Consider the following 25,087-nt stretch of genomic DNA (forward strand, 5'->3'; position numbering starts at 1 on the left):
TTTTTTTTTTTTTTTTTTTCTGCTTTCACCAAATTAGATTACCATGCTTGGATTACAGACGTTGAAGAGACGCAGTGTTCTAAGGCTATTTGGGGCTTCTATCGTTGTTTCCTTGATACTTTTTGGCTCTTTACATGTACTATTTTCGACTGGGGATTTTTCTTTTCATGGTCGTACGAGCGCCATCTATCATTATTCCTCTAGGCCATTACAACATCCCAATCCCAATCTCAAAGCAGCTTTCGTCACATTCACAAAAGGAAATCAAGAAAGTTTGGAAAAGTTACGCTACACCATTCGAGATTTAGAAGATCGATTCAACCGCGACCATGGCTATCCTTATATTGTATTCACCAATGAACAACTCACCGAGGAATTTAAGGAACTAGTGGCTTCTTTGACTAGAAACAATATAGCTTTTGAATATCTCGATAAATCTTACTATGGATACCCTGAATTCATTGATATGAACAAAGCAAAGCAAGCTCAAATAGACATGAAAGATATTATCTTTGGTACCAGTGATGATTATAGATTCCAGGCTCGATTCATGGCCGGTTTGATATTTAGGTAATCAAAAAAAAAAAAAAAGAATTAAATAATGAAAGATAATTCTTTTTTTTTCATTTATTTATTTATTTATTTTATTTTTTTTTGTTCATTTTAGACATCCTGCAATAGCAGAATTGGATTACTATTGGCGATTTGAAATTGGAACAAAATATCTTTCTTCTGTAGATTTTGACCCATTCGAATATATGAAGGAACATGGCAAGAAATTATCCTTTTCTTTTGCGTTGTATGAATACCATGATACCATTCCAAGTTTATATTCTACCGTTCAACGCTACATTGGTGATCATCCTGGTCAAGTCATTCATCGCACAGAACAAGATAATCTTTGGTCTTTTATTGTCGATTCGGATTCATCTGATTACAACAACTGTCATTTTTGGTCCAATTTTCAGGTAACAACCTACTATATATATATATAATATGTGATAACATGAACCATTTTATTCGATATGATTAGGTGGCTGATTTAAGTTTCTTCAAAGGAACTGAATATCAAGATTTCTTCGATTATATTGATCATAGCGGAGGTATCTTTTATGAACGATGGTAAGAATAAAATGAATTTTAAAATCATACTAGGTGAATAATCTTATTTTAATATATTGATTTTAGGGGTGATCCTGTCATTCACACCATGGCAGCTGTCCTTTATCTCCGGAAAAGTCAAGTTCATCACTGGGAATCTATTGGTTATCAAGTGGCCGATAGTTTCATCCACTGTCCTAATAACAAATCAGTATGGCAATCTGGTGTTTGTCGACCAATCTCTAATTTTGATAATCAAGGATACAGCTGTTTACCCCGTTTTATTCAATAAAAAACTCTATTTTTTTTTTATATATACATGATACTGTATGTATTCTTTTTTTTATTTTTTTTATTTTTAGATTATGGAAGAATGGTACAGTTACATCATTAATTAGAAGACCGCAGTCTTTTTGCTTCGGGTGTCTTTTTTGCTTTTTGTCATGTTGCCATTTTTGAAATTGTTTCCTTTCCCTTCTTTCTTTTCTTTTCTTTTCTTTTCTTTTTTTTTCAATTTTTTTTTTTTATCAATTGTTAATGCCAAACTCTATTATTACTGTTACCAATGATGAGAATGTCAATGATGACTCACAAATATACTTCAAACCCGATACCATTGATACTCCAGTGTACGAAAAACCGAATGCTTATGAAGAGGAAGAACAAGTGGACGCTTTGGTAGTAGGATTAAACTCAACACAACTCGACAAAGTCAATGAATATGAAGATGACGGCGAAGAACCTATACATACAACAGTGGTACGATACAAGACAAGAAAGTCAAAGATGGCACCTCCTCCTCCGGCAACCTCTCCCTTACTTAGCCATGGTGCTATGACAGCAACTACGAGTACTACCATTATTCCAGAAGACGAATTTGTCAAACGACCTTTATCAACTAGCAGTTTTGATTCACAAGCAATAAGTCCCAGTGTCAGCAGTACTAGTACTACAGATTCGATTCAATCTTCAACTTCATGTAAACAAATGCTTCTTGATTCTTTGAAACGACGGCCTTCCAGTGATGTGGTCAAGTTTGATTTACGCAAACAGTCACTTGTACAGCCTCACCATCATGATATCTATCTTGGTGGTACTAAGCAACTAGTATATCGAAAACGACAACCTCATTCTTATTCTTGGGGTTTTCAAAATATCTTGTATCTGGTGACGGATGACGACAATTTCAATAAGAAAACGAAATATGGCATCAAGGTGGCGGAAGCTAGACGACGAGCTTTTCAAAAACAAATCACAGTGGAATGGGGATTAAATGAAGATGATGATAGTATGGATGATATCAAGTCAGATCGATACTCTGAAAAGCATACCAACGATGATGATGATGATGATGATGATGATGATGATGATGATGATGATGATGAAGAACAACAACGACAAGACGACGAACGACAGGGTACAAGAAGTAATCAACTAATCAATTCAAATAATACTCGCTTATTATTTATATATACAACTTATTTTGAATCCGATTTTTGTATTCGTTGGCGACGACCTAGTCTTGTATCTCATGATATGATATGTGAAATCCGGCGTGTAGACAAAGAAGAAGAAGAAAAAGAAAACAACAAGAAAGTAAAGAAGAAATGGCAACTTTTGGCTGAATTTGATAGTCATGGTATGGGTTACTTGATTCATCTAGGACAATTGATGATTGATCGACGAGGCTTGTCATTAGTAAATAATCCTGATCATTTGGAATGTCATCTTTTGATTACTTGTTGTACTTTGGTGGATCTAATGCGTGAAGTGGTGCAAAAGGCTATGGGTCTATCCAATGGTGGTGTTGCTAATGGTTAATGATTAGAATAGTTTATCATAGAATTTATTATTATTATTATTATATTTTACAAATAAAAATTATATCTCCTTTATTCCCTTTTTTACTAAAAAAAAAAAAAAAGAAATAGTATTAGTTAGAATATCCTTTTATTTAACGTCCCTGTCAAATTTATGGAAGTCTTTACCCCTCACATTTTCTTTATAGCGGGACATCAATGAATGGTGATACAAATCGACTTTTGATTGAAAGAAAAAAAGTAACCGTTCTTTTTATTATTATTAGTTAATCAAGTTTTGATGATCGTATGATAGTTTTCATTTTATTACAAAAAGATAGAAGATGTTCTTATTTAGTTGCATTCACTTAAATATACTTTTGAAAAAAAAAGGAAAGAAAATTAGTGATACAAAAAAAAAAAACTTTCTCTCATCATCGAATTTCAAGATACGATATATTGAACAAATCATGATTTCCAAATCAAAAAAAAAAAAAAAAAAAAAAAAAGGAAAAATGTGTACATGTTATGTTCAAATATTGATGATAAACCTTTCCATATGATAAAATATATTTTATATAAATAAAAAAGAAAAAGGGAAGATTCAGAAATAAGTAACTAAGCTACAAAATAGTGTTCATCAACGAAAGGTTACACTAATAATCCTTTTTATCACGCTTTTCCCATTCGAAAGTGGAATCAGGGTATACTTAAATATAAATATTACAATTATTAATGTCTCATGATGAGAGAGATTATTTAATTATCCATACGTGTATACATTTTGTTAAAATGTGCGTATCTGTGTGTTTGTATGACAAATGACAATATGTGATGTTGACTTGTCAGCGGGGAAGAGGAGAGGGGGTAGCAAGGAAGGTTGAATGTTACACTTTGTTTCGATCTCCGGTATGAACTATCTTTCTATTAATCATTTTTCATTTCATTAATCTTACCTTTCTTTTTTTTTTTTTTTTTTCTCTTTTCCGTATACTCATATAAAAATACCACTGCTTATAAATTTACCATCTAGGTAAGAAGAATCATATTCAAGAACGAAAAAATAAAATCACGTCATTGAAAACGAGAAACAATATAATAACACGCTCCCCCCTTTTTTTTTCTTATAGCAGACTTATAACCTTATTCGACATACCTTTATTATTATTATTACACCAACAATATGGGCTGTTGTTCATCTGTAGAGGCAGGCGATGGTAGTGGCAAATTACGTACGGAAGAAATTGACAATCAATTACGTATGGAAAAAATCAACATGAGGAACGAAGTCAAACTACTTTTACTTGGTGCTGGTGAATCTGGGAAATCAACCATTTTGAAACAGATGAAGCTTATTCATGACGAAGGTTTTTCACAGGATGAACGTATTGCTTATACTGAAATTATTTTTAGTAATACTATTCAATCAATGCGTGTCATATTGGAAGCCATGGAAATTTTGGATATTAACCTTGCCAATCCCGATAATCAAGATGCTGTCAACCTGATCATGAATCAACCCAATCAAATTAGTTCCTGTTCCTTACCTTTGGATGTTGTACGTGCTATTCAACAATTATGGGCTGATGAAGGTGTCAAAACTACTTTTAATCGAAGCAATGAATATCAACTCAATGATTCTGCATCTTAGTAAGTTTTTTTTTTTTTTTTTTTTTTTTTTTTTTTTTTTTATATATATATATATATATATATATATATATATATATATTAATCATTTATCTTGGATTTAGTTACTTTGATTCAATTGATCGTATTTCTCAAGATGGATATTTACCTACCGATCAAGATGTTCTTCGCTCACGTGTCAAAACAACTGGGATTACAGAAACATCATTCAAGATCGGTGATCTTATTTATCGAATGTTTGATGTGGGTGGTCAAAGATCAGAAAGAAAGAAATGGATTCATTGTTTTGAAAATGTTACAGCTATTATCTTTATGGTGGCCATTTCCGAATATGATCAAGTCTTGATTGAAGATGAAAGTATCAACCGTATGCAAGAAGCCTTGACCTTATTTGATTCTATCTGCAATTCACGATGGTTTGAAAAGACATCTACCATTTTATTCTTGAACAAGACTGATATCTTTAAGCAAAAGTTACTTACAAGTCCTTTATCCCAATGCTTCCCTGATTTCCAAGGTGGTACTGATGAAGAGGCTGCCCGTGATTATATTATGAAACGATTCGTTTCTATCAACAACTCTCCTGATAAACAAGTATATACTCACTTCACCTGTGCAACGGATACCGAACAAGTCGAATTTGTCATGTCAGCTGTACATGATATCATTCTTCAAAGCAACTTACGAAATGTAGGCCTGATCTGATCAATATTTTCTAGTCTGATCTGGCTTTTTTTTTTAACCTCTTTATCATCATTACTATTAGTTCTTTTTTTTTATCATATATATTCTCTCTCTTTTTCTTTATTTTTTATTATCTTTGTAATTTTTAGATTTTATTCCCTTTTTCACTCTTTTTGTAACCCCCCTTTTCTATTATTATTGTTTTTATTTCTATATTCCAATCAATACTGTATTAATGATAATAATAAAATGGATATCTTTCCACTGTGTATCTCCTTTTGAATGATTTGAACGCGATCGCGTTGTAGCATTTTGGAAGGCGGTGTTCAAAAAAACTTGCCCTTCGTGTTTTTTTTTTCTCTTTCATTCTTCTTCCCTTCCTTTTTCACTCTATATAATGTTATCAGATCAACTTACAGTGAAGCAAGGTCCTCTTTCTCGTATCTGGATGGCCTCCCATTGGGAACGAAAAATATCCAAAGCTCAGTTTTTACATACCAATCTTAATACTGCTATAGGTAAAGAAAACACGCCATTCTTATTATTTTTAGTTTGTTGCTTAACAACCATTTTTTTTTTTTGATAGATTATATTTCCAACAATCAAACACAGGAACCTATTGCTCTTCGTATTTCTGGTCAACTTTTATTAGGTGTTGTTCGTATTCATTCTCGAAAAACTCGATACCTTTTAGAAGACTGTAATGGTGCTCTATCAAAAATCAAAACGGTAAGAATCATGATGAATAAACAGGAACAGTCTTTCATTCTTTTTTTTTTTTTCTTCTTCTTCTTCTGTTTTTTATTAGGCATTCAAACAAGGAAATGTTAACATGGCAGAAACAGCCAATTTGAAAGCCAATATGGATTCCATCACTTTACCTGAACGGTTAGATGACTTTGATCTTCTTTTACCTGATACTCCATGGATAAGGTAATCAAGTTAAACACATTAAAAATTCAACAAATATATTGATTATGATTTTTTTTTTATCGTTAGCGAGCTCAATGGACGTGATCCTCTTCTTGATAATCTTCTTACTCAAGATATCACTTTAATGGATACTCAAGATACTTTTCTCTCTTTCAATGAAGCTATTGAACAAGGACGACTTTTGGATCAAGCAGAACATCAGCATATCGGTGATTTTGGTACAGGACAAATGAATGAAATTGAAATGGCACGTCGTGACAATGAACCTGAACTTATTGATCGTTCGTTTTCTGCTGATTTGAATGATGGACCACTCAACAAGCTTGAACAGTTGGATATTAATAAACAAGGTGATACACCAATGGATCAGGATGGACTAGACTTCGATTTCGATTTTGGTGATGATGAAGGCAATAACAATACAAACATTCGGGATCAAACACCTCTTCCTGAATTTCATTTACCATCACATGCTGCTGATCATATGGATAGTTCAATAGATACATTGATGCAAACAGGTAATGAATTATCCGTACTTATTTTTTTATATATATACTTATTATTATTGATATTTTGTTTATCTATAGGTATTGTTCCTGTATCGAACTCTGATCATATTGTTTTTGGTATGGATGATGATTCAAATATTCAACAAGAACAAACTACACGTAGACGACGAAGATTGGTAGTGGATAAAGTGACTGAAATCCCTCACGAAGAATTGAAAAGATACATGCAAGATACCTCATCTATTGTCAACAAGGTAATATGAAAGACTCGAAGACGAATTATACTGACATCTTATTTATTATAGCCCATCAATGAAAACGCATCCTCTAATCAAACCATGTCTAAGAAAATAGACTTGAGGGTACCTTCTACATGTATTCAAGGCTCAGAAATTGAAAACATAGTGACTCGATGGAATCGTAAACATCACACTTCATTAATCAACGACAATAATATATGGGATGCTTCTTTGGATGATATACGACCTGCAACAACACCTTACAATGACACAACTACAGCTCTTGGTAATGATGATGGAATGGACTTTGACTTTGGATTCAATGATGATGCTGATATGGCAATGGACCAGGTAATATACTTCTAATTTTTATTGAAAAGGAGAAACCATATGTTATCTAATATGATTTTATTTTCCTTAGGCCAATGTATTTGATACTGGGATTTCATTTTCTTTGAACGAGGACGATTTGATCGATTCTCAAGCTTACGAAAATTCCATGACACAACAATCCACTTTTGGTGCTCGTACAAAGGAAACTATCGATACATTACAACAAAAGTTCCAAGGACAAAAATCAATTACATTTGATGAATTAGCAGACAAATCAACATCCAAAAAATCAGATGCAGCAAGACTCTTTTTTGATGTCTTATTATTGACCTCCAAGAATGTGATCAAAGTGAATCAAGCCGAAGCGTATGGTCCTATTCAAATCCGCCAATAGTTTAGTATATTTTCTTTTTTTTTTTTTATATATATTATATATATATCAATAAAAAATCAATAAAAACTTCTTCAATAGGATAAAACTTGAATTTTAGAGTATCCATTCGTGGAGGTTGAAAATAATCATGTCAAATCAGGGAAGGATAGTGATACGGATTTTTTTAATTTACTCTACAAATGCAACAATACTCTATAGATTTCATTAAGTAAAACTCAAGAAAATAGTTTGTTTTATGTTTTTTTCAAACTTGGTGAGATGATGATAACTTTTGAGCAAGAAAGGGAGAGGCAAAATTTGTTTCCAAGCTTGTACGCAGGATGGGAAAAAACGGGATCGAGTTTGGGATTTCACAGCCAAAATTTTCAAATTCCTCAGCCAAATGTTGGCTGTAAAAATAAATCCTCAGGGGGTCATCAGGCAATTTTTCGAAAAATCGATAAAATCTTTTTGACGATCATTGCACATCAGATGGCAAGGTAAGCGGCAAAATGATATTAGACGATACTAAGCTATTTTTTAAAGAGGAATCTAATGGTGGTCATTTTATTGGATGATGATCATTATTGAATGAGAAATGGCAATATTGACTTTTTATTTTATTCTATAAATTGGGAGGTAATACATAAACCGTTATTAAGACAAGTAAAAGAGAATGATTTCATCTATGTTGTATCCAAATTTGGTGCGATGATGATCACTTTTGAGCGAGTTGCAAAGGTACATGTTTACAAAATGTGATGTAACAGTGCAAAGACAATGGTTCAAATGTTTAATGGATAATCCAAAAGAGATCATCAATGAAATTACCAAAAAAAAAAAAAAAAAAAAAAAAACACGAGTGGCAAGATGAATAAATGAGTAAATGAATAAAGGGGAATGGACGTGATTTTGACAACCTCCAAGAGAATAACTTTTCTTCAATCAGATGAAGCGGAGTATCAACTCGTCTATCCCACTTTTTTTCTTCATTTTTGACTTCCCTCTCTTCCTCCTTTCCTTTCCCCATCGGTTGATCAAAGACATACTCACATACATTCTCACATTATGGAGCAACCATCACACACTATTACATATACTTTGGAAGAAAAGGAATACGATACACCGTACTATTCAATTCGGCAAAACTATCCACAACAATACCAAGGCACAAACATTCCATTGGTGATAGACAATGGTAAATAACGGAACACAACTACTATCTCCCCTCACACACACACGCACACACACACACATATATATGTATAATATTTAAATAGATAGATAAAGGAACCATTCTAATATTATCGCAAACTCACTCAAAATTATCCGCTTTATATATGATAGGCTCAAATCAATGTCGTGCTGGTTGGGCAAACGAAGGAACGCCATCGAGTAAGTAGTATCATTATAAAAAGAGGACGAATGTATGAAGGACAGGGTGAAGGTACAAATCTGTGAATACAAGATTGCTCAAAAGTGAATTCGATCTTTTTTTTTTTTTTTTTTTTTGAAAACTGGTTTCACTGAATTCTACGGTTTTTGTTGTATTTGATAGTGATCTTTGACAATGTGGTAGCAAGGTATAGAGACCGGAAAGCCAATGTTAATGTGGTGACAGTTGGGATGGATGCTCAAAGTGATCCTTCTTCTCGATCAAGTGCACGCTCTCCATTTGATGGCAATGTTGTTTGTGACTTTGATAGGATGGTAACATCTTTTTTTTTTTTTATTTTATTCCTTGATACTCACTTTTGCTTTTAATATAGGAAACAGTATTGGATTATATATTTACAGTACTTGGAATTACCACGTCAACTATTGAACATCCTCTTGTTATGACTGAACCAGTCTGCGTGCCTCAATATAGTCGAAACCGTAAAGTTATTCTAGTATCTCAAAAACTACGACTTTCATTCTCAACCATTCACTTCTTTTTCATTTAGTCATGTCCGAATTACTCTTTGAATGTTATAATGCACCCTCAGTAACATATGGAATAGACGCGTTATTTAGTCATTATGCAAATGGTGGAGAAAATGAAGATGGTATCATTGTTTCTTCTGGTCACAACTCTACTCATATCATACCCACGTTACAAGGCAAAGGCATTCTGGGGAAAGCAAAACGGTAAGATACTTAGAAAATGTAAATGATTCAATTGGTTCAAGCTCTTTTTTTTTTTTTTTTTTTTCCTTTTCTCTCTTTAGGATTTCTTATGGTGGAACACAGTCAACGGATTATATGTTGAAACTGATGCAACTCAAGTATCCAACATTTCCTGCTAAGATGACGTCTGGTCAAGCGCAACAATTAGTACATGATCATGCCTATGTTGCTCGTGATTATCAGCAAACTTTACGTGATATTGAAAATCGGGATACATTTGGAAATATTGATCGACTTGTACAATATCCCTTTACAGCTCCTGTAAGTGCATCATCATGTTAATGGATCTAGGTATATGATGAGAATTTATTTATATTCATTTGTATATATATATAAATATATAGGTGATTGAAGAGAAAAGTGCGGAAGAATTAGCTAGACAAGCAGCGAAGAAAGAAGAAAACTCTAGAAGGCTTCGTGAAGCTGCTGCCAAATCACGACTGGAAAAGGTATAGTAAATGGATACAAAAATGATTCGATTAATTTTTATGTCTTTTTGTCTCTTTATTTTATTGCATGGACGAGTATAGTTGGTTGTACGAGAACAAGAATATGAAGCTTTCACTAATCTGAAGAATGCAAAGGCAACTACCAAGAAAATAGAATGGATGGTAAAAAAAAAAAAAAAAAGTGATCCAATATGTTATTAAAATGATATATCGTTGTCTTTTTTTTTTTTTTTTTTTTTTTTTTTTGATGTAGTCACAACTCAAACAATCTGGATTTAAGGATGAACGTGATTTGGATGAAACAATCAAACAATTGGATGCTGCTATTCAACGAGCAAGAAATAAGGAACTTGGGATCGATGAAACCGAAGAAAAGGAGCCACCTCCAAGTAATCTATTGGATATACCGGACGAAGAACTCAGTGAAGCTGATAAGAAGGAAAAACGCAAACAACGTTTACTCAAGGCGAGCTATGATGCTAGGATTCGTGCAAAAGCAGCCAAAGAAGAAGCAAAAGCAAGAGAGGTAAGTTCAGTGTATCTTTTTTTCCCAAAAAAGAAAAAAACCTGTCAACTTTTAGGTGACTCATCTTGGCAAATGATTATAGGCGGAAAATGCACGTTTGGAAGAAGAAAGGCGTCTTCAGAACCCAACTCAATGGATTGAAGAAACTCAAAAGAAGCGACAGGTAGGAAGAAAGGATTTCTTTTTGATGATGAGTCTTATGATATATGTTTTTTTTGTCTATATTTAGGATGTGATTGATCGAATCAAAAAACGAAAACGATTAGCAGCTGAATTATCAGATCGTCGTAGTAGAGCATCACAATTACGAATGAGATCAATTGCAAACTTAGCCAGTGATACAAATGGATCCAAACGACGAAGAAAAGGACAAGAAGGTAAGAGAGGAAAGAAAGAAGATGAAAAAAAAAGAAAGAGTCATTGATGTTGTATCTTATATATATATATATATATATATATTTATAGAGGATAATTTTGGTGAGGATGATGAAGATTGGATGATCTATCGAGAAATCGTAAGTATTAGAAGGAAAAAAAAAAAGAAATGGAATACTTATTGATATGTATTTTTTTTTTTTTTTTTTTGTATGTTGCTATTGTGGGGGTAACAACTATATAGAGTCGCGATGAAGACGAAGATGATGCAGAAGAAGATCTTGCACTACTTAATCATTATGAATCACAACTATTACAATATGATCCTGACTTTCTTCCGGAACATTCATTTGAAGCAAGTTCATCACCCATCAACACACTTTTACACCAATTGGCACATGGAACTCACCCTCCGTATGATCCTATGGATATCAGTCAAACTTATCAATTACATGTGAATATTGAAAGATCACGTGTAAGTGAGGCATTATTTCAACCTAGCATTATTGGTCTCGATCAAGCTGGCATTGTGGAAACATTAGATGATATTGTCAAGACATTTGATATTAGTACTCGATCACGTATACAAAAGGTAGATAACATTGAGAAGGATGATTGACAATTACTAAATTTTTTTTTATATATAGAGTATATTTTTGACAGGTGGATTTACATCTTTACCTGGTTTTTCTGATCGTATATTGGATAATGTACGATCTATTTTTCCTGTTGGATCACCAGTACAAGTTCGACATGCAAAAGACCCTCTTCTGGATGCTTGGAAAGGTGCTGCCAAATTTGCCTTGTCATCTTCATTTAAACAATATTGTGTTACTCGAAAAGAATATCAAGAATATGGTGGTGAATATATCAAAGAACATGGATTAGGAAATGCATTTAGATCGTAGTCTTTTAGATTTTTTTTTTTGTTTAATTTTGGCTGTTGTTAAATTTTGTTGCCACGCGAAATCAATAAAATTCTATTAGTATTTATTCTTCTTCTTTTTTTTTTTTTCTTCAATCCATTGTCTTTTTTTTTTTTTTTCTTTTTATTTTCATGGTTTATAGGTCATGTATTCAATCCATCTATTCCTATCAACATCAACTTGCCTGTGACCAATATTTGTCCTGTTTAGGTAAAAACATTACAGTATTGATTGAAGATTCATAGACATATAAAAGACTTATCATTTTCGAACGCTTATTATTAGAAGGAACCAAAGCGATAGTATGGATCCCCAATCCTCGACAACCCTCAGAAACACTTTTACTATATGGAAAAAAGAAACAACGTCGACGACACCATCCTTTCATCTATGAAGCAACCATTCATTGTTATGATCCTGTCAGTCTAGATCTCATTATCGATGCCGCTATATCAGCAACTCATCAGGATCAAGTATCAAGTTGGTGGCAATTGCTCGTGTATGGATGTTTATTAGCGACTGCGGTGGATACCAGGACTCAAATCATGCAAAATAGCAAGGATGAACTAACATATATGCTGTATCTCCGTCTGGATGATGATTATATTCGACATAGTTTTCAGAAAATCAACATGATGGGGTAAATTCAAGAAAAATAAAAAAGAATGAAACAATGTTGATGAACAAAAAAAAGAACTGATTCCTTTTTACTACTACTATTATTATTGTTATTGGATGGATGATCAGGTATAGATTGACTTGGAGGGTGGCAACCAAAGAAGACATGGTGGCATTTACAAGTGTATACTTTTCAGTTCTTGGTGGAGCTTATAGTTCGTTAGGCAAATCCAATCACAAATATGTAATGTAATCTAAAAATTTAGAATTTTGTGACTAATGTGAATAAGTAAAATAGGCATATAAAGCAGGTACGTTGGCTAGACGCCAAATCAAATTGGCAAAATGGCTTCAAGATCCTATTTTGGAATGCAAATGTTGGTTGTATTATGCAGAAGATATGGTGATGCAAGGTCGTTATAGAAAAGCTGCTCGGATTCTTGATAATCAAAGGTTCATTGCCCATAAACTTCAAAACAACATGGTAAAGCCAAAAAAAAAAAAGGAAATGTTGAGATATAACTGATCGTAGGACTCACTTTTTTTTTTTGTGTGCTCAATATAGTTGATGACGATGTGCGACTTTGTTCTTTTGAAATGGAAAACAGCAACAAAAAGTGATAATCAACAACAATTCAATCTGGCAGCAAAAATATGATCTCTTGGATAACAATGATAAAATAAAACACCTCACCTCTTCTTTAGTGTAGATTTCCTTTTTTTTTATTTTCTGTATGATACCATTTTTTTTTACAAGTTAATCATTCATCAATACAAAGTGTATTTTCAAAAAATATTTCTTTATTTACATACAAATACATCCAATGCAATAATAAAACTATACAATTCTATTCTATCTAAACTAAATCAATCTTGATGTTTGTAGCCCCCAATTTTCTTCCAAATGATCGATGATGGCTGGGATACTTGATAAGGTATTGAATGTTTTCTTTTCCGCATTACTCATGATATCTTCAAACATAAACATCAAATGATGATGAAAGATAAATGGAGGTGTACCATAGCCCAATCCCAATCGTACATACTCTTCAATACATTCCCATGGTGTATAATCGTAACCGGCAAAGAAGGCTGGATTTCGTAAAAGCCCTCTTGCTGACATGACACCTAATAATAATAACAATAATAATAAAAACCATGAGATATAAGATGGAAGAAAAAAAAAAAAAACTTACCATCGACACCAGTTTTTTCATACATTTCATCGACATCCTGTTGACAAAATATACCACCATTGGCAATGACGGGTACATTGATAGATTGTTTCACTAATTGAATACCTTCAAAATTGACAGGTTCAGTTGACTTTTGCCAGCGAGTACGACCATGAACAGTCAAAAAGTCAACACCCATCGATTCAGCCCGTTTCACAAATTCATATGTCTTTTTCAGATCAGGATGCACTCGGATCTTAATACTACATGGTATATCCACTCTTCCTTTAACTGTTCGAATCATGTCCCGTACCGTTTCTGGATCTGACATCAAGTGAGAACCAATCTTTTCTTGAATTGCCCATCGTTGAGGACACCCACAATTGAGATCTATAAGAAAATAAGAAGGAAGAGAAGAGATCAATATAAAAGTCCAATATATATATATATATATATATATATTGAAAGTTTACCAATAGCACCAGCATAAGGAGACACTAATTCAGCAGCATCGGCCAAATCAGCACCATTACTAGCTGCAAATTGGACAACCATAGGATTATCATTAGCATTCGTAGAAAAATCAGTATCACGAGCAAACTCGGAATTCTTGAAGACATCGGCGAGCATCATTGGGGTATAAACAAGGTCAACATTGTACCTATCGTTATAGAAGAAAGAAGAAAAAGGGTGGAAAGCAAGTCAAGTGTTGGTAAGTAATAATAATAATAATAATAATAATAATAATAATAATAATAAAACTATAGTGCTTTTTTTTTTTTTTCTGATCTTACTTTAAGAGTAATTCCCTAAATGGAAGTTTGCTATATCTAACCATGGGAGCACAAACATTGATCCTTTTTTTTTCTTCAAAGAGTTGTAAAGGGGAGGTTTTCATTTTCTGTCAGCAAGTGAATATAAGGTTGGAAAGAGAGAAAAAAAAAAATGAAAAAAAAAAGAAGGATCTCCGTTTGATTGGGTGAATCGGCAATCGAAACAGGTTTTTTTTTTTTCTGGGGAGATGCTCCCCTCATGCTATTGGGGAGAAATTCAATAGAATAGTTCGGTAGACCGTTTGACAACGTTATTCGTGTTCTGATTAGGGTTTTTCTATTGTGGACAACAGTAGGAGGTCATCATTGATGAATAATATGATGATGATTGATAATGATTGATAATGATGATCGACAATAATGACTTAATGACGACGATGATGGTGATGATGATTTTTGGATGTAGTGCATTTACGATAATGATAACAATTGAGAATGAACAGGAGTAAAAAAAAAAAAAAATCATACAGTTAAATTCAAGGTTGATCAATATGTGGGGAATTCATTATATTTATGCCACGGACAAGCATGCTTTCTTATCTATGCCGATTCATCTGTAGATTAATGGGCAAAAAGTGTACTATTATAAAAAGAAAGGGGGGCGTTTAGATGAATCTCGTCTCCCTTGCCCAGAAATGACATAGTTTACTCTCTCCTTTATTATCAGTATGGGAACTATTCTTCTTATTAATTGCTTTACCTTTTTTTTTTTTATCTATCTCATTTTAACTTATTTTTTTTCTTCCTTATCATCATCATCATCTGTTCAATTTGATCCAATGTTTTTATTATCAACAATAACAATCTTTTTATGGATTTATCTTGATCATCTTTATGGATTTCAGATCCCTAGCCTTGAAAGTCAAGAATTTCATTTTCCTTCAGTCACTGATCCATTCAAGGTTCCATTACATTTTATGGATGGTATTGTATGTTGATGACAGACCGTTTGCATTCATCACACATCATGTAACTGATCTTTTTTATTTATTATTTATTTTATATATGAATTGATAGCCAACAGTATCATTTACTATTGGATCACCTCCACAATCAGTAGTAGGTGTATTTGATACGGCCACTTTGATATCATGGGTTATGTCAGACAAAGTAAGTATGATCATCCTTCTTTTCATCAAGAGTTTTATATAATCTGCTTACCAGTTGAATAATTGTTAGTGTAATTCCACTGTTTGCTCTACGGTAGAAAATAAATTCAGTCGAGAAAAATCATCAACAAACACTGCTTTGGATTACACTATTGGAATTAAATATGTGGATGGAAGCTTTGTTCGTGTCAGACCTGAACTGGTACAGTATGATATTTTTTTTTAAAAAAAGGAAAAGAAAAAGGGAGATCCAGTAAAAAAAAAAAAAAAAAAAAAAAAGGAAACTCGCTCACTCTGTCATGCATTTTTTTTTTCTTTCTTCTATCCATTATTCAAAGGATACATTGACCTTGTTGGAATCATCCATTTCGTACCCAGAACATCTCATAGGAGAGGCATATGAAGTTTATTATCCAAAAGGATATCCAACTGCTGCAAGTAAAGTAGACTTTTTTTTCCCTTCTACTTACTGCCATCGTCCGGATGACAAAAAAAAAAAAAAATAACTTACCTTTTTTTTTTTTTTTTTTTTTTTTTTTTTTTTTTTGGAAAGATGGTCGTTTAGGTGTAGGAGACTTTGGTGTCTTTCAAAAATACCTAGATGATGCCCAAGGTAAGATGAAATGAATAGGATTATGAATCATCTCTCAAAAATGGAAATCAAAATGGAAATCTGACAGCGTTGTTTATCTTGTAGGCTTGATCCAAGGAGTTGATAAAATTGTGAATGGTATTTTGATGAGAGCAGGTAAGCAAGGTTCCAGTTTTGATGATGATTAAATGTTGATTGAATGATGATGTTGATTGAATGATGATGTTGATTGAATGATGATGTTGATTCCATGATGATGTTGATTCAATGATGACGATAACTAATGATATAAATATAATTAACTAACTGCTTTACTTCTTCTTCTTTTTCCTAATGATCTTCCAGTGGGTGATGATCGAACATCAAGTGGTTACGCAGCCTCTGGTTCTCCAGACTTTAAGAAAAGAGATGGCGTTCATGCTCCATTTTATTGGACATTAGGCAGTGATCCTTCCAAGTATACTGGTAAATTATATGATCTACCACTTGCTTCTGTTAGTCTTAATGTACTGTCTCCATTTTGGAAGTTGAATATGCATGGTATTAAATTGATCCCCTACCAACAGCCTCAAGATGACGATAACAATCAAAACGATACGGAAAATAAAAAAAACATGCTTCCAAAGCAATCATCCGCTTTATTGCGGCTTACATTATCAGATACATCTTTTGGTTCTATCGATAGTAGCACCCCTTATATTCATTTGCCCAAACATCTCTCGCAAGCATTAAATCAAAGACTGGGTGCACAATATGATAACTCTCTGAAATTGTATACGATTCCTTGTGAACGTAAAAAAATCGAACCTCTATGGCTTATATTTGAATTGGATGGTGTGGATGCTTTGATTCCTGCTCATCAATATATGATTGAACGTCATAAAAAGTGTCATACAGCAATTGTCGATAGTGATGATGATGATCAAGTTCATCTTGGTGGTCCTTTCTTTAGATCGTTTTACTTGGAATATAGATTGACGGCAAAGGAAGTAGGTATTGCTGAAAGTACAGCTAAATTGGGTCTTTTACGACCACCATCCAAAACTGGCTCTTATGATTTACTGAATGTGGATCTTAATGAAATGGAAGTACCAATTTAAAAAAAGAAAAAAAAAGATGCCAAGCTGATTCAACAGTATCTGTACCACATCCCTTTTTTAAATGACTGACTTTTATCCACCAATAGATGATTAGTAAATATTTTAGATAGTTTAGTATAGTCTTCAAAAGTTATTTAAATATATGTACCACAATTGATAACTATAAAATAGAGCAAAAAATAAAAAATAAAAAAAGAATTGCCAACTTAGTATTATTTTATCATGTCATCCAATCAATTAACTCTTCCTACTGCTCAACGTCAATATTATTCGTTGTTTTCCGATGATTATTCTTGAATTAATCGTCTTATGCATGAAAACTTAATTCAGTCAAGTTTGACGTGTTCTTTTTGTGGCAAAAATTGGAGCATCTATCCAAGAAAAAGAGCTACAAAGATAGCTCATGTTTGGAAATGTAGTCCATGCAATACAGAAGTTGGTTTTATTTCAATTCTGTATTCAATTACTCCAACTTCACTCCAAAGCAAATCATGGATTTGATTTACTTGTGGGTCACAAGTAATGTTGTTGTCTTTTTTTTTAAAAAAAAGGAAGTTATATATAATAGTACTAACTCTTTATTTATTCAACCTATAGGAAATAATCAGTATATTGGAGACATTGCTAAAGCAGCTGGATTGGAACGGCACTCGATTAGCAAGATGTACAATAAGTTAGGAATGCAATCATTGAAGTAGTTGACTTTGATGATTCTACCTGGGATAACAAGATTGGTGGTCCTAATACTATTGTTGAAATAGATGAAGCCAAGTTTAGCAAAAGAAAATTTAATCAAGGAGCAAGAAGAAAAGAAAGTGGGTAGTTGGTGGTTATGAACGTGGTAGTAATCCACGTAAAATGTTTCTTTTTCCTGTTGATGATCGAACAAAAGAAACATTGCAAGGTATTATCAAAAACAATGTTCTACCTGGTACATTGATCATCACTGACGGATGGAAGGGTTACCATGGTCTTCAAGATCTTGTAGGATATGATTATCAACATCAAGTTGTTAATCATAAACATAACTTCAAAAATCCTATTACTGGTGCCTGTACAAATGGTGTTGAAGGAAACTGGATGCATGCAAGAAAATTGATGCCTTCCTTAAAAAAAGAAGATGAACTGTTTGGCAATTACTTAATTGACTTCATGTATAGAAAAAGACATAGAGATGCTTTGTATAGAGGTTTTGTTGATGCTTTGAAAATTTAGATTACCAAATATGTTAAAGAATAAAACGATGCTTTTATTGGCTATTAACGGAAAAATATCTTTTTTAAGATTGATCGTTGATTACGACATCGATGTAACGTATCTATGCTATAATCACAAAAAATATAAAAAACAAATGGGGGTTGTGGTATGAATCCTGTTGAATTAGTTCCAAGTGCCAATAATTTATTGAGACAAAAAAAACCACATAATAAAAATAAAGAATAAAATAAAAAGAAAACTAAACTATACGTTTACATAAAGTACATGACTTTTTGTAAATCAGGCTTGATGGCAGCAAAACCGGCCGTTTGAGCACCACTACCCATCGATTCGCTAGCAGCATCAGTATCTTCCCAGTTTTCACCCTTGCAATGGAGACGAGCACGAGTGGCGACCAAATCAGCATAATATAATGGCTGACATTTAGAAACAGACCGAGTGACACGGCCAGAAATATAACAAAGGTGGTAGGTAAGTTTTTGGAGATCATCGGACGAAAAATTGTTGTCATCGTAAAGGACGTGGTAGCGAGTAGGGCGAGGAGTACCTTGGACATCAGCATGGGATTGCAAATCTAAAAAAAAAAAAAAAAAAAATTAATATATCATCCTAATACATGTAATCATCTGAATACTTACAAAAATCAAATTCAAAGGGATGTACGATATCGGTATCCACAACAGTACCCGGTCGGCAGTTGCCACTTTGATCAGTGTCATCGGGCCCAACAGGGAAGAACTGAGCATGATGACATTTTTGAACGACCACAAAGGTGAGAGGAGGCTTGTAAGTCTTATCCAAGGAAGCACAGGCAGCATGGATGGCAGCAACTTCGTTCTTGAGCACTTGATCAAACTGGGATTCAGAAATCCCACCACGGTAAAGCAAGATCTGCTGAGGCCTACGTCTGCGATCTTGAGAGAACCTTTGCAATAATTCCTTGACCATATTGGCTAAATCAGCAATTATTTCAGTATTCTTGGCTTGTATACGGACGGTAGATTCATAACTTGAGCAATCCATACTAGCAGTCAAAGCAACAACGGAAGGTCTGTTCATATCACCAGGGGCAGGATGAGTGACTTTAGCTCCAAAAACGATAGTGTTTCTGCTGTAGATAAAAGGAATCTGGGAACGATCCATAAACAAGTTGATACCACCAAGCTTCATATTCACTTTCAAACATACGTTGGCACAATAATGTTTCTTGGGATCACCAATATGCTCACTTTGGACACATTGAGTAGGAATACCAATAACTATATAGAAAAAAAAAAGATGAGAGATTACGTTATGAAGATCATCATCATCATCATCATCATCACCGTTATTTTTTATATGTTTATTTTACCTGTATCAGAGATACGCTTGATTTCAGCATAAAGTGAAGCACCAGTATTGGGCAAGATACAGAATATCAATTGAGGTTTAGCCTTGGCAGCATTACCAGCCTTCAACCAAGCTTCTTTAAGAGTACGTTCGATATTGCCTTGAGGATTAGCATGAGTAATAGGTGGATTGCGGTTGATGACATTCTATATTTTTAATAAAAGAAAAAAAAATGTTAGTACTCCTCATGATTTTCAATTATTATTTTTTTTTTAAAAAAAAAGGAAAAACGAGCTTACCAATCCAGTATCAAGGAACGTTTGACATAGTTCACGGATAAAACGTTGGATCATATCATCATGTACTTTGCTTGCAAAATTGACAACAGACCACGAACCCAAATTGACACCCTTTGCGACTTTCTTGTCACGAAGGTTCCATGCGCCGCCTGTAGGAGTAAAAGTAGCATCTTGAGATGAAGCATGATAAGAGATCTTTGGAGGAGGAAGAACACGAGCATTGATCATGGTCATATCAGACTTGACATTGACACCAAATTGTTGAATATATGGGTTATCCTTGTATTTGAGAAGATTGACAAATTGATTGATCTTGTTGGCACGGACATTGGATTTCTGGTAAATAAACTTGGTCATCTCAGCAGTTTGTTTTTCATTCAATTTCTTCGTATAGCGTTGGCCAGGAATGACTTCACAAACTTCCATAGGCAAAAAGATATCTTTCTTGACAACAACACAGGGTAAGAAAGGAAAGGCCAAACGTCTATTGTAAGTCTTTTGAAAGTATTGAGCAACCGTAATTTCATTTCCAAGATCATCCTTGAATACAGTATTTTCAACAGAAGTAGGAGTGAGCTTGTTAATCTTGTACTTCAATCGTTTTTCAGCACCACGATGGACAACAACGATCTTGAGATTCTTGAGTATTTTTTCAACTTTGACACGATCACGATCAGGAATACCACGACGAAGATCATCAAGACTGCGGCGGTCAAGTATCTTGGGTAACATTTCATGAAGGGGACCAGATTCATAGAAAGCAGTAGCACTGACATCAACATTGACCATTATTTTGCCTATAAAAATGAAATAAAAAAAAATTAACAAAAATCATAGGATATATCTATATAATATATATTACCCTGAGTGGGACGAGTAGATTGGTGGAAGCCTTGCCATACTTCAGCGCCATTGGATAAAAGAATTTTGTCTTGAGAATTGAAGAAAGAACGACCGATAGTTGGATACATCAAGCTGGGAACTTGGCGAAATAGAACATCAAGAAACTTGATGGCTGTGCATTTTTTTTTTTTTTAAAAAAAAAAAGGAAACCAAAGGTTAATGAAAAGAAAATACAAGATGATGATAATATGCTTTTTTTTTCTTACCAGTGCAACAGTTATTGGTGAGACCAATCCTCCCATCCAAGAAGAACTGTAGTTCATGCATGCTCACTATACCCATAGGCTTGATATTTAGCTTAAAAGTGCCATCAGAACGGTTTCCTTGTTGAAGATTGATCTATAAACGAGAACAATGATGAATATGACAGAACTAATGAAAAAGGATGATCGGAAGAGATAATAATATATGATAAAAAAAAAGGTGGTATCGAGAAGGTATTTTTAAGTGAACTTACTTCAAAGGATACTCCAAGATTATTGCAATCACATTGTAGAGGAATAGATGAAAAAAGATTTGAATGGCCATCATATATCGCCTTGGTGCTGTTAAGGAATATTTGACCTATTTCACTATCTTCAAAGTAATGCCACACCTTTCTGAGAACAGCAGGAGGATAACCGTCGGGTAAGACTTGTGCATTAAAATGATATATATTTTGGGCTGGAAGAGTAGTCACTTCAAAGAAATTGCTTCGTACACGTACTGGTGTACCCACTTCACCAACAGCGGGACGCATAACAAATTGAGTCAAATTTCGGTTGAATGCTTGAGCCATCATATTTGATTGATAATAAAACGTATAAAAAAGTAAAGTAAAGAAAAGGAAGAAAGGAAGAAAGAAAGAAAGGAAAAAAAAGGGAACAAAGACTTTTTTATGTCTACTTGATCGGAGTTTGTCTAAACAATCCTGCAAATCAACCAATTACAGATTCAGTACCTTTTTATATACAGGTATATTTAACAAAGGATATGAATTGGTTTTTTATCTGTTAACATTATTATCTAAGAAAGCATGATGATGATGATGATGATGATGATGATGATGATTACATGATATGAGGAATGGATACATAAAGAGCTGACATCGATACCACTGGTTTCGTGAATAGTTTCCCTATCTTCATTGAAAACCAGAAATAGGGAATAAAAAAGACAAGGCAATCGATTCATTTTCCATGGATTGATATTCATCGTCAACGTTTTATTTTTATTTTCTACCTTCAAAATGAATGGAGTTATTGTATATCGCTGAATCATCATATATGTTTAGTCACCTCCTTTTACTTTTTTTTCAAAAAAAAAAAAAATAGACGAAGAAACGTGCATACAAAGACAATGAAAATAATGCAGCGCACATACAAGGTGAACTGTTTTAAACTTATTTTTTTTTCGGATCACATGTCTTCCTTTTTAATTCGACTTACATGCAAAGAGAAAGAAAAAAAAAAAAACGGTAAATACTGATGGAAACTGTTGCCTCGGTGTATATAGATACTAAAATGGAAATGGGACAGAGTAAGAACTAGAGGGTATCCTTATATTATTTTTTTATTAAAAAGAGTTATTAGACAAACTATCTTGCACTATTCTGAGAAATACGTAATACTGGATTTATTTCCATCCCTTACTTTAGTTCGATCACCAGGAGTGATTTATTTTCTTCTTTTATTTTGGTAACACAGTAACATAGAGATCACTTATTTCATGCCTCTATTTTCTGTGAATATCATTGATCATCATAGAGTAACCGCTTTTCGATGTTTCTTGATCATTTTATATCACTAATGTTAGACTATAGGCAGAGTGATTTTCAAAGTTCGTATTTTTAACATTAGACTGTTACAATTCATGATTCAGCTTGATCTTTTTCCTAACGTGAACGTTTTCTCTATTCTTTTTTTTTTTTTTTTTTTTTTGCTATGCCATCAAAGTGATTCTCAATATATGATGGAATTATCTCTATTATGCTGTTGCAATCGCCATTCTTCACCCTTCATCGGATGCTAGTGTACGCTTTGGAACAATGAAATATTTTTCTCCTTCAGTTTTTTAGAAAGAATATAGAAATCATCCAAAAAAAGAACAAAGAAAAATAACCAGTATGCCTTTCCTTTTTGGCAGCGCTTGATCCCAATCGAGTGACATTCATATAAAAGGGACATCAAATTCCTTATTCCTCTTTTTTTTTTTTTTTTTTTTTTTTTTTTTTTTTGCTTCATTTTATATACAAATAAGTTTTAATACTGTATTTTTTTATAACTGAATATGGTACCTGATACTAAACACGTTACTGCTGGACGACCTCCTCCAAAGAATTCTGTCTGGGGAACTTCAGAGTTAGCAACTACACCGTTCTGGGAAGAAAGTGGCCTTGGTACTTGGAAGTATACACCAAAAGTAGACCCACCAACTCCTCAAGCTCAATCATCACCAACCTCGGTTTTTTCTTCTCGTTGTGAAACTGCCGCTTCCAAATATGCTACTCCAGCTCCAGCTCCAACTCCATTTATTGCTGCTTCTGCTCCATCACCAACAACGGTTCATGGTACCGTCTCATTATCCGATCCTGAATCTGTCAAGCCTGCTGTCAAAGTATTTTTACAGCTCAACATTGAATTGCATCCTGGTGTTAGTGCAGTCCTTCTATTTTATGAAACCAATGATTATCGACTATTAGTACGTGAATTTGCCGCAAGACATGGCCTCACAATCACTTCTGAAGCTGAAAAGTCCTTTGCGCAAAACATTGGACAAATGATGGCGAATATACGACAGCAAAAACAACGTCAATAACTATGATGATGACAGTTTAGTTTAGTTTGGTTTTTATATTTTCTGTTTGATGATTTAATAAAAAGCAATTTTATATCTATATTATTGGTGTGATCGTGTCGTTTTTAATCTGAGCGCGCCCTGAAAAAATCGCATGATGGTGTAAAAATAGTTCTGTTATAAAATTTTTTTTTCCATTCCCTTTCACTTCTTTTTCTTTTCCTTTTTGTCACAATTTTTTTTTTTTTTTCGTATGTTATACATTTATCTTTTAATACAAACTAAAGCAGGTATGAGAATAATAATAAAAGAAAAAGACTTTTATAATACCATTGTATTCATGAACTGACTTAATCATTCTCTTTTATCGCCTGTGCAATGGCGTCTAGACAAAACAAGTGAACGCAAGTATCTTTATAAACTGTTATATGCTATATTACTCATGTTTATTAAGATAAGTTCATTTCATTATACCACCATGTTATATGATGTTGATCTCATCTTTCTTTTATTTGAATCTATACTCTAGATACGGATATGACGATTGAAGTGCAACAAAAGAAATAATGATTCTGTTCTTTTTAACCTTTCCTTCCTTTTATACACGAATCATTCCAACCTCTTTACTATATCCTTTTCTCTATGTGCTTTTACAGACACTCACTCTTATTAGTTGTAAGTTTCAAAAACAAGTGCTCTCCCTCTTCTTATTTCTAACTTCACTTTTTTTTTTGACTATATCACTATATCACTATGAGAAAAGATCTGAAATAAAATTTATTTTTCCTAAATACTTTTATTTTGTTTCCTGACTCGATTTAATACAGACATTCTTCATTTCTGATTTTTCTGAAATGCATTCAGTCGTTTTCCAAAGTAAATTAGATTTGATTCCAGAAAACCTAACTTCAGAGGACAACAATATACAGTCATCGGCCATTATAGACAAGAAAGGGATTTTATTTCATTGATATAGCCATACTACATAACTATACTACATAACTATAGTAATAAATATCTACACTATAAGGATAACGTTCACCAGTACGACCAGGACCAACTTATACCACCTC

The 25,087-nt window shown here is 33.4% G+C and overlaps 11 protein-coding genes across 11 annotated transcripts; 9 read left to right on the plus strand and 2 right to left on the minus strand.

Moving 5' to 3' along the window:
* Positions 1-26: 26 nt before the first annotated feature.
* On the plus strand, positions 27-1,398 carry BX664DRAFT_275101 (nucleotide-diphospho-sugar transferase). Its single transcript, XM_051541267.1, has 4 exons — positions 27-570; positions 668-968; positions 1,034-1,122; positions 1,189-1,398. The coding sequence occupies exons 1-4, from the start codon at positions 44-46 to the stop codon at positions 1,391-1,393; spliced, it is 1,122 nt and encodes a 373-aa protein (XP_051403025.1). The 5' UTR covers positions 27-43; the 3' UTR covers positions 1,394-1,398.
* Positions 1,399-1,584: 186 nt separating this feature from the next.
* Positions 1,585-3,004, plus strand: BX664DRAFT_291930 (uncharacterized protein). The gene is made up of 3 exons (XM_051541963.1): positions 1,585-2,389; positions 2,489-2,656; positions 2,699-3,004. Exons 1-3 carry the CDS (start codon positions 1,639-1,641, stop codon positions 2,920-2,922), a joined length of 1,143 nt encoding a protein of 380 aa, XP_051403026.1. The 5' UTR covers positions 1,585-1,638; the 3' UTR covers positions 2,923-3,004.
* Positions 3,005-3,877: 873 nt separating this feature from the next.
* On the plus strand, positions 3,878-5,347 carry BX664DRAFT_66291 (G protein alpha subunit). The gene is made up of 3 exons (XM_051549682.1): positions 3,878-3,933; positions 4,031-4,550; positions 4,652-5,347. The coding sequence occupies exons 2-3, from the start codon at positions 4,084-4,086 to the stop codon at positions 5,250-5,252; spliced, it is 1,068 nt and encodes a 355-aa protein (XP_051403027.1). The 5' UTR covers positions 3,878-3,933; positions 4,031-4,083; the 3' UTR covers positions 5,253-5,347.
* Positions 5,348-5,611: 264 nt separating this feature from the next.
* BX664DRAFT_324841 (Rec8 like protein-domain-containing protein) lies at positions 5,612-7,694 on the plus strand. Its single transcript, XM_051543919.1, has 7 exons — positions 5,612-5,749; positions 5,818-5,960; positions 6,040-6,164; positions 6,231-6,682; positions 6,752-6,927; positions 6,979-7,263; positions 7,334-7,694. The coding sequence occupies exons 1-7, from the start codon at positions 5,629-5,631 to the stop codon at positions 7,637-7,639; spliced, it is 1,608 nt and encodes a 535-aa protein (XP_051403028.1). The 5' UTR covers positions 5,612-5,628; the 3' UTR covers positions 7,640-7,694.
* A 930-nt stretch (positions 7,695-8,624) lies between these two features.
* On the plus strand, positions 8,625-9,789 carry BX664DRAFT_66331 (uncharacterized protein). Its single transcript, XM_051549683.1, has 5 exons — positions 8,625-8,816; positions 8,966-9,013; positions 9,177-9,328; positions 9,388-9,496; positions 9,565-9,789. The coding sequence occupies exons 1-5, from the start codon at positions 8,687-8,689 to the stop codon at positions 9,750-9,752; spliced, it is 627 nt and encodes a 208-aa protein (XP_051403029.1). The 5' UTR covers positions 8,625-8,686; the 3' UTR covers positions 9,753-9,789.
* Positions 9,790-9,874: 85 nt separating this feature from the next.
* BX664DRAFT_364030 (uncharacterized protein) lies at positions 9,875-12,045 on the plus strand (the record flags this gene model as incomplete). Its single annotated transcript, XM_051548403.1, has 9 exons — positions 9,875-10,048; positions 10,132-10,236; positions 10,318-10,398; positions 10,490-10,762; positions 10,845-10,925; positions 10,992-11,139; positions 11,228-11,277; positions 11,382-11,729; positions 11,785-12,045. The coding sequence occupies 9 exons, from the start codon at positions 9,875-9,877 to the stop codon at positions 12,043-12,045; spliced, it is 1,521 nt and encodes a 506-aa protein (XP_051403030.1).
* A 124-nt stretch (positions 12,046-12,169) lies between these two features.
* BX664DRAFT_324844 (uncharacterized protein) lies at positions 12,170-13,520 on the plus strand. Its single transcript, XM_051543920.1, has 5 exons — positions 12,170-12,273; positions 12,349-12,703; positions 12,811-12,925; positions 12,980-13,165; positions 13,247-13,520. The coding sequence occupies exons 1-5, from the start codon at positions 12,195-12,197 to the stop codon at positions 13,337-13,339; spliced, it is 828 nt and encodes a 275-aa protein (XP_051403031.1). The 5' UTR covers positions 12,170-12,194; the 3' UTR covers positions 13,340-13,520.
* Positions 13,521-13,543: 23 nt separating this feature from the next.
* BX664DRAFT_257959 (uncharacterized protein) lies at positions 13,544-14,694 on the minus strand (the record flags this gene model as incomplete). The annotated part of the gene is made up of 4 exons (XM_051540531.1): positions 13,544-13,809; positions 13,878-14,246; positions 14,330-14,517; positions 14,651-14,694. The coding sequence occupies 4 exons, from the start codon at positions 14,692-14,694 to the stop codon at positions 13,544-13,546; spliced, it is 867 nt and encodes a 288-aa protein (XP_051403032.1).
* A 699-nt stretch (positions 14,695-15,393) lies between these two features.
* BX664DRAFT_370432 (aspartic peptidase domain-containing protein) lies at positions 15,394-17,490 on the plus strand (the record flags this gene model as incomplete). Its single annotated transcript, XM_051548639.1, has 7 exons — positions 15,394-15,618; positions 15,707-15,799; positions 15,869-16,000; positions 16,137-16,236; positions 16,352-16,411; positions 16,496-16,546; positions 16,736-17,490. The coding sequence occupies exons 1-7, from the start codon at positions 15,469-15,471 to the stop codon at positions 17,488-17,490; spliced, it is 1,341 nt and encodes a 446-aa protein (XP_051403033.1). The 5' UTR covers positions 15,394-15,468.
* A 1,462-nt stretch (positions 17,491-18,952) lies between these two features.
* BX664DRAFT_377955 (Piwi domain-containing protein) lies at positions 18,953-22,161 on the minus strand. The gene is made up of 7 exons (XM_051548803.1): positions 21,697-22,161; positions 21,446-21,578; positions 21,199-21,351; positions 20,337-21,133; positions 20,060-20,243; positions 19,347-19,967; positions 18,953-19,282 (listed from the first exon to the last, which is right to left on the minus strand). The coding sequence occupies exons 1-7, from the start codon at positions 22,018-22,020 to the stop codon at positions 18,960-18,962; spliced, it is 2,535 nt and encodes an 844-aa protein (XP_051403034.1). The 5' UTR covers positions 22,021-22,161; the 3' UTR covers positions 18,953-18,959.
* A 1,346-nt stretch (positions 22,162-23,507) lies between these two features.
* On the plus strand, positions 23,508-24,035 carry BX664DRAFT_311709 (uncharacterized protein; the record flags this gene model as incomplete). Its single annotated transcript, XM_051542582.1, has 1 exon — positions 23,508-24,035. One exon carries the CDS (start codon positions 23,508-23,510, stop codon positions 24,033-24,035), a length of 528 nt encoding a protein of 175 aa, XP_051403035.1.
* Between the last annotated feature and the right edge of the window lie 1,052 nt (positions 24,036-25,087).

This window comes from Halteromyces radiatus (assembly GCF_025201355.1).
Source record: "Halteromyces radiatus strain CBS 162.75 chromosome Unknown BX664scaffold_2, whole genome shotgun sequence".
Taxonomy (NCBI): Eukaryota; Fungi; Mucoromycota; class Mucoromycetes; order Mucorales; family Cunninghamellaceae; genus Halteromyces; species Halteromyces radiatus.

Bases quoted from the DNA above. Each gene is read 5' to 3' on its own strand.
- BX664DRAFT_66331 (XM_051549683.1), top strand. From the start codon at position 8,687: ATGGAGCAACCATCACACACTATTACATATACTTTGGAAGAAAAGGAA. The intron at 8,817-8,965 runs GTAAATAACGGA...TATATATGATAG, and splicing joins TCCATTGGTGATAGACAATG to GCTCAAATCAATGTCGTGCT. The intron at 9,329-9,387 runs GTAACATCTTTT...CTTTTAATATAG, and splicing joins TTTGTGACTTTGATAGGATG to GAAACAGTATTGGATTATAT.
- BX664DRAFT_291930 (XM_051541963.1), top strand. From the start codon at position 1,639: ATGCCAAACTCTATTATTACTGTTACCAATGATGAGAATGTCAATGAT. The intron at 2,390-2,488 runs GTATGGATGATA...ATGATGATGAAG, and splicing joins ATTAAATGAAGATGATGATA to AACAACAACGACAAGACGAC. The intron at 2,657-2,698 runs GTGTAGACAAAG...ACAACAAGAAAG, and splicing joins TATGATATGTGAAATCCGGC to TAAAGAAGAAATGGCAACTT.
- BX664DRAFT_324844 (XM_051543920.1), top strand. From the start codon at position 12,195: ATGGTTTATAGGTCATGTATTCAATCCATCTATTCCTATCAACATCAA. The intron at 12,704-12,810 runs GTAAATTCAAGA...ATGGATGATCAG, and splicing joins CAGAAAATCAACATGATGGG to GTATAGATTGACTTGGAGGG. The intron at 13,166-13,246 runs GTAAAGCCAAAA...TGCTCAATATAG, and splicing joins ATAAACTTCAAAACAACATG to TTGATGACGATGTGCGACTT.
- BX664DRAFT_324841 (XM_051543919.1), top strand. From the start codon at position 5,629: ATGTTATCAGATCAACTTACAGTGAAGCAAGGTCCTCTTTCTCGTATC. The intron at 6,683-6,751 runs GTAATGAATTAT...GTTTATCTATAG, and splicing joins AGATACATTGATGCAAACAG to GTATTGTTCCTGTATCGAAC. The intron at 7,264-7,333 runs GTAATATACTTC...TATTTTCCTTAG, and splicing joins CTGATATGGCAATGGACCAG to GCCAATGTATTTGATACTGG.
- BX664DRAFT_275101 (XM_051541267.1), top strand. From the start codon at position 44: ATGCTTGGATTACAGACGTTGAAGAGACGCAGTGTTCTAAGGCTATTT. The intron at 571-667 runs GTAATCAAAAAA...TGTTCATTTTAG, and splicing joins ATGGCCGGTTTGATATTTAG to ACATCCTGCAATAGCAGAAT. The intron at 969-1,033 runs GTAACAACCTAC...CGATATGATTAG, and splicing joins ATTTTTGGTCCAATTTTCAG to GTGGCTGATTTAAGTTTCTT.
- BX664DRAFT_377955 (XM_051548803.1), bottom strand. From the start codon at position 22,020: ATGATGGCTCAAGCATTCAACCGAAATTTGACTCAATTTGTTATGCGT. The intron at 21,134-21,198 runs GTAATATATATT...TCATTTTTATAG, and splicing joins ATCTACTCGTCCCACTCAGG to GCAAAATAATGGTCAATGTT. The intron at 19,968-20,059 runs GTAAAATAAACA...TTTTCTATATAG, and splicing joins CAAGCGTATCTCTGATACAG to TTATTGGTATTCCTACTCAA.
- BX664DRAFT_66291 (XM_051549682.1), top strand. From the start codon at position 4,084: ATGGGCTGTTGTTCATCTGTAGAGGCAGGCGATGGTAGTGGCAAATTA. The intron at 4,551-4,651 runs GTAAGTTTTTTT...TCTTGGATTTAG, and splicing joins CTCAATGATTCTGCATCTTA to TTACTTTGATTCAATTGATC.